The sequence below is a fragment of the Mastomys coucha genome, unplaced genomic scaffold (assembly GCF_008632895.1).
Source record: "Mastomys coucha isolate ucsf_1 unplaced genomic scaffold, UCSF_Mcou_1 pScaffold18, whole genome shotgun sequence".
In the NCBI taxonomy this organism is placed as follows: Eukaryota; Metazoa; Chordata; class Mammalia; order Rodentia; family Muridae; genus Mastomys; species Mastomys coucha.
The window spans coordinates 5,933,686-5,940,478 of NW_022196900.1; the positions used below are offsets into that span (position 1 = coordinate 5,933,686).

The window sequence follows — 6,793 nt, forward strand, 5'->3', positions numbered from 1 at the left end:
TGGACAACTGTTTGCGCATGTGCATGGAGTGAAAAGGATGCCATGTCACGGCCCATCCCGGGGCGTTATGTAGGGTAATGAGCGAACTGCCAATCATGAGCAGACACGCCATGCTGTGGGCAGATACGCCGCACTGTGGTGTATATAAGCAGTGTGGATTTTGGGCTCGACCCCTTTTTCCCTATGGATGGAGACAATAAAACGTTGCTGCAGAAGGAACCTAGTGTGTCCGCGTGTCTTCTTGCTGGCGAGACGACTGCGCGGGCTACACATACCCAAGGAGGGGAGGCAAGGAGAAGTGATAAAATCACAAGATGAATAGCAAACTGGGAGACATACCAGATATTGGCAACCCTACTACATTCAAATGTCTTCTTTCCTCATTGCGCTACCAATTCCCGAGACAAAGACAGCCTGGCCATCTGAAGGAGCTAAGAGTACCAACATGTTCTGGAAAATGAAGTGGTTCTTTTGATATAAGAAAAGATTTATTTTTTTTTTTAAGCATTTGTTTGTCTGCATGCATGTATATGCACCATGGTTAGCCACAAGAGGGCATCAAATCCCCTGGAACTGGAGTTAGTATGTGTTTGTGTGCTAGGAACCAAGTCTGGGTCTCCCGCAAGAGCAGCAAGTGCTCTTAACCCCTGAGTCATCTCACTAGCTCCAGAATTTGCTCTTAAATGTACAAAAAGGCTCATCTTTGCTCAAGAAAGAACTGGAAATTAAAAATCATAATACATTACCATTTAAAACTAGTACGCTGGGAAACGGATGCTTACACACATTGCTGTTAGGGAATTAAATTGAATAGTTTTCATGAAGAACATTTGGCAGGATCTATCAAAATTTCTAGTGCTCATATTTTTCTTTCCTTTTCTGCAGTGCACACATTTTTGACCCAGCCATTCTGCTTCTAGGAGCTTAGGCAGATGCCGTTACATAAGTTCAAACCATTACGGAGTTCCCGATCCCTGGGAAAAGTCCATAGACTCAATCAAATTATAATGAAAAGATTTATTGATTACGGTTAGCAGGACAACAGTCTCCAAGCCAAACCCGAGATTGTTGTGAGACAGAGGCTTAGGGGAATAGTTTTTAAAGGACAAACCACAAGACCTTGAGTCTCATCACAAGCAAGCCAGGAGCTGTGCTGCTCTGCAGTCATGAGGTAGACAAGGCAACCGCAAAATAGCCCTTGACTGTCTGCACAAGCAGGCTTCAGAAACAAAAAAGCAGTTAGAATTATCATAGCAAGTAGATGGTCAAGGCTGTACGTTTCTGGGTGGGGGGGTCATTGAGTCAGGGTTACTGGAAACTTATCTTCCGGGGACTGGAGTTTTGCTTTTTTTCTATCTATCTGTCTGTCTGTCTATCTATCTAGTCATTGGTGGTGGTATTGATGGTATTTTTTTTTCTTTTTTTGGTTTTTCAAGACAGGGTTTCTCTGTGTAGCCCTGTGGCTGTCCTGGAACTCACTCTATAGACGAGGCTGGCCTCGAACTCAGAAATCCACCTGCCTCTGCCTCCCAAGTGCTGGGATTAAAGGTGTGCACCACCACTGCCTGGCACTGGTGGTATTTTTGAGGCAGGGTTTCTCTTCGTAACCCTGCCTATCCTGGACCTCACTTTGTAGACCAGGCTGACCTTGAACTCACAGAGATCCACCTGACCCTGCCTCCCGAGTGCTGAGATTAAATATGTATGCCACCACTGCCTGGCATAAACACTTCAAAAAAATGTAGAAAAAAATAGGAATGGTGCCCACCTCTGAGAAGAGACCACAGGTGTGAGAGAGTGGCAGAAGGCTTCGAGAGACGCTGATCTCTGTGTGCTCCTGTGCTTACATCTTCCACATTCGTTCGTTTTGTGTTTACACAACCTTTGCTGCTGCTGAGTAACTTGTTAGCTGTTTGGGAAAGATCCCATGTCGAACCATAGACACAACGTGGTCTAAATGGAGAATTTCCAGGATGTTAGAGCAGAAGCATAGAGCCATGTCAGTGTCAGTGTCAGAATTTACTAACAAATTTACAAGCAGTGTCAACTTTATTGACTTCATGTTGCCAATTATCTCCCATTTTGCCAGATAGTTGGCCACTGGTGATCATAAATTCTTTCAGCCTAATCTTTCCTTCTTTCTTTCTTGGGGCAGGGTCCCACCTTGTGTCTCAGACTGGCCACACACTGACTCTGTAGCCCAGGCTAGCCTCAAACTTAGGACAGTTCTTCCTCGGTCTTCTGAGTTGAGCTACCAAACATTCATCACCACACAGGGTGGCCCAGTCTTTCTAATATTAACACATTACACAACATTATCTAGGCAGGTTTAGGTGGCTAGGAAAGGGTTTGAGCAGCTCCAGAGGTCATTCTTACTGGCTGACCTGAAGCTGGAGGCCGACATAAAAAGTTTAGGGACTTCAGTTAATCAGGATGTAAAATGAAAGTCCGGTGGCAGACCATTTTGTAAGCCAAAATTGGAGTATTTTAAGCAAGAGAAATTGTGTTCAAACTTATGTCCAGGGACAGAGACAGAGACTTTTTTTTTTTAAGATTTATTTACTTACTTTATGTAAGTACACTATAGCTGTCTTTTGACACTCCAGAAGAGGGCGTCAGATCTCATTACGGATGGTTGTGAGCCATCATGTGGTTGCTGGGATTTGAACTCAGGACATCTGGAAGAGCAGTCGGTGCTCTTACCCGCTGAGCCATCGCTCCAGCCCAGAGACAGAGTCTTATACTGTGATAATTTCCCTGCTGAGGCTCATGGTGGCTAGTCAGTATGCTGGCCACATTTCAGTCTTGGGGTCCTTCTTAGTCTCAGATGAGGAGGTTCCACCTAATGTGGTTGAGGCGCTCATGTGTCCAGTGTTTCTGACACCATTTGATACATTTGCTGGTGGCTGAAAACTCACTCCTGCTGCTGGTTGCTGGCAGTAACTGTTACATTTTTCTTACTGTCATTTTGAATTTAAGTTTCCTCTCCTGGCTTAGTGATGGGACATCACTGTGGCCAGGTGTCCCCAGGCTCCTGCTTCTGAATCCAGGACCTTGGACTTCAACCCACCACACACTGAGCTTCAGGGCCTCCTCCACCAGCCCATGCACCCAGGCACCTGTCATTCCCTGTCCTCTCCTGATGCCCACCTCTGGATTCTAATCACAATGCTGCCCCTCTGGGAGTTCTCCCAAGCCAGTGCCAAAAGCTGCTCTTCCCTGGTGCCCTGTACCCCCCTCCTACAACACTTTCTGGGTGGCAAAGTGTGAGGAATAGAGCCAAGGTGGGCGCTTGAGTCCAAGTGCTGCCTCTTGGTGGCTATGTGACTTTAAGAGGCTTCTCTTGCTCTGGTCCTCTGCTTCTGGTCTGTAGATTGGAGAAACATGGCCACTAGGGAGTTCCCAGGAAAAGTGTTTGGCCCTATCTCCTGAGCTTACTAAGGGCTCCATAAACATCATCAATATCCGATGCTCTTTGGCTTTAGCCTCTGAGGTGGAGGGCAGGCTGTAGGCCCTTTGGCTGGCTCTGTTGTTCTCTTTTCACATTCTTTCCAAGCTATAGTACCCTCTGAATGTCAGCTGACTCTGCCTTGAGGGAGCGACCCATGACCCCAGTTGACAAGCGTGTCCAGTGCCCACACTCTGCCTGTCCTGTGTATGTGGAGAGCTGGCCTGAGGGCATAAAAACACCTCCTTGTGTCAATGTTTGATGAATTTCAGGACATTTTCTTTCCCTGCAGTGACCTAGCAACACACATAAGGGTCAGTAGGGGAAACATTAATGTATTACTTAGGACAGGAGGGTAGTGTAAAGCCTTGGCATGGATCCAGATGAGAACAGGAAGTGGTGCTAGGTATGTGTAATTCCAGCAAATTCAAGGCCTTCTTTTGCTATATAGTGGGTTGGAGGCTGGCAGGGACTACATGTTTCAAATAAATAAATAAATAAATAAATGCTCCAAATGGCCCAGTTGATACTGTCAACATTGTGTGTATTATGTACTGGAGTCCTCATGGGTCTCCATAAAATCAGTGCCCTTGGGGCACTTCCTGACCAGAGAGCAAATCCTTGAGCAGCCCTCGGACTGAAATGAGGCTGTAGAGCTGAAGATCAGGCCTGGGCCCTGAGCTAGTCCTAAACTGCCTGCACAATCTGTATCATTGCCTTGAGTCTGGGCTGGCCTTGAACTTGCAATCCTGCAAACCCCTTGAATGCTGGATTATAAGTATAATCACCATGCCTGCCTTCGTCTCTATGACAAGCACAGTACATGCTTCATCTCTCAACAAGCCAAGAGGCCAGCATTACTACAACCCCCAACTTACAGATGAGGAAACTGAGGCACACAAAGTTTAATCATTGCTCATGATGGTGAAGCGGGCATTTAGCCCCAGGCAGCTGGGCACGAGAGCTTGAGCTCTGCCACCCTCGGGCTAAGCACCCCTGTTCAGTAGTGAAAACAACCTTCAATGGAAATGTTATCCTCACAATGTGCCTGAAGAAATAGGGGTGGAATCGCAGATTAGGGCTCTGATGTCATCTCAAGGTCAAACCGTTCGAAAGGGTTAGAGGTTAGAGGCAAGATCCAGCCAGACTCAGTCACATCTACCTACAAACCCTGGATCCAGCATACCTGGTCCCTGCCTTGCACAGGAACTGCTTCCAGACAGTCAGCAGGTATCCAGCCTCCCTGGGTGGCCAGTGATGGGTTAAAATACCATCACAATTGTAAACTCCTTGTAGGGAGTCATCCTAAATATTAAAGCTATACTGTCTGGATTCAGACCCTCTCCCTCAGCCACCTGAGAGCATGCTGGTCAGGTTTGGCTTAGAATTCCGTGTGTTTAACTAGAAACCTCTGTCTGGGATAGTTTGGCTAAGATAGGCCTCACAGGGCCATCAGGACTTTCTCCTTTCCTAATTGGGACAGCATAGTCAGAGAGACATATCCATAATCGCTCACACTGTTCCCTCTCTTCAGTATGCCCCTCACTCCAGGCTCCTAGGGATGTTTGACAGTCTCGAGGCTATGTTACTCTTGAAAGCACACACATCAAAGAAGGCTCTCGGAGCCCTACTTTTGACCCACATAACACAGCGCCTCTTTCCCGGAGCTATAGCGGATAGATGAGGGCCCGGACTCGGCCCCGCCCCCAGCGCCGGTCCCGCCCCCAGCGCCGACCCCGCCCACACTTCCGTCGCCTTCTGCAAGGCCAACCTAGTTCGTGTTTGCTGCTGCGGGTCTTATGAAACCGGCGCGACTCATGAAGGTGTTCGTCACTGGCCCGTTGCCGCCCGAGGGCAGGGCTGCTCTCGCCCAGGCCGCAGAGTAAGCGCCCGCGTCAGTACGGGGACTGCAGCTGAGCCCCTGGCAAGCTGTCCGGTCCACCCAACCTCAGACACCCTTGCACCCGCGCAGGGTGGATCGGATCGTCTGTCTCCAGACATGCCGCTGGGGCTTCCAGAGCTGTCCCAGGGCTGGAGGCCACCTCTCAAGAGCCGGGTGTCTGGCAGGCAGGCAGGCGAAGTGGAGCCAGGACCCGAGAGGGTGGGGCTGGCGCTTGGGGGCTTTGCTCTGGAGGTGCCAGCTGTGTCTCCAAGGGGCTGGCTTGGAGTTTGGGGCCGTATTAGAGAAAGCTCTCCGGGTGGCAGCTGGCTCCGGTCTCCAGGGTATTCGTCTCCGGGCAAAGACCAGGCCGTGAATTCTACCCTCTGAGGTTAGCTGGCAGGCAGGACTGTTCAGGGACTATGCCAATCATTGCTTGTCTCCTTGGATACTCAATGGGACTGTTCTCTTCCTATCGAACGTTGTCTAGTGCAGCTGTGGACACAGACTTTCAGTCCTTCCAACACTGTGAAGTCAACTTTAGACTTTCTGCATCACCGATTTGAAAACAGGCTGGATGGGCTTGTACCTTGCCCTGGGGTCACTCAGCTCCAGGTGGCAGACCTGGCCCTTATGCTCAGTCCTGACCCACTGTAGGCTAGTCACTTTGTCTTGACAGCTTCGCATTACCATGCCAGTTTGGGAGGAGGTGGCTCAGCAGTCAGTTTTTGTTTGTTTCCTTTTCCTGTTTTTCAAGACAGGATTTCTCTGTGTAGCACCCCTGCCTGTCCTGGAACTCACTTTGTAGACCAGGCTGCCCTCGAACTTACAGAGATCTGTCTGCCTCTGGCTTTTGAGTGTTGGAATTAAATTCTGATGGTTTGGGGTATGCGATTTGTTTTGAAATTTTTCTAAGTACAGTTTTTCCTAAGGACTTGTTTTGTTGGTACCTTTGGTCCTGAGGAGTGGAGACAAATGGACCTGGGGACCTACCAGCCACTGTCCGGTGCCTTCTGTGTCCACACACCAGGACTGCTCTGAATTCAATGGAGGAGCACCTCACACTTTAGGCTCCTAAGGAAGCACACTCAAGTGCTCCCGTGACCAGGAGAGCCTTCAGCTCTTGTTAGCTTTCCCCACGTTGGCAGCCCTTCACCCCCTCCTCCAGACAGTTCTGAGGCTCCCCATGAGTGACCTTAACTCTGGCTAGCCTCAGGCCGTGTTTGCCAGCTGTGCATGCTGTGTAGGACCTAGGAGGCTCCCAGCATCCTTTGAGTGGCTTCCCTTCCTTTCCAGCTGTGAGGTAGAGCAGTGGAATTCTGATGATCCCATCCCCAGGAAAGATCTGGAGCAAGGTGTGGTGGGGGCCTATGGCTTGCTCTGCCGCCTCTCTGACCGTGTGGACAAGAAACTTCTGGATGCTGCAGGTATGTGCTGAGCCGGCCTGAGCAAAGTCCGGGGGGGGG

General features: G+C 49.4%; 1 protein-coding gene across 1 annotated transcript in view; it reads left to right on the forward strand.

Moving 5' to 3' along the window:
• The first annotated feature begins 5,232 nt into the window (after positions 1-5,232).
• The window catches only part of Grhpr (glyoxylate and hydroxypyruvate reductase), a 9,402-nt gene continuing 7,841 nt past the window's right edge, over positions 5,233-6,793 (forward strand). Inside the window, exons 1-2 of the mRNA XM_031377280.1 lie at positions 5,233-5,330; positions 6,624-6,754. Coding sequence (XP_031233140.1) covers positions 5,248-5,330; positions 6,624-6,754 — 214 coding nt within the window. The 5' untranslated portion in view covers positions 5,233-5,247. The remainder of the gene's footprint in view (positions 5,331-6,623; positions 6,755-6,793) is intronic.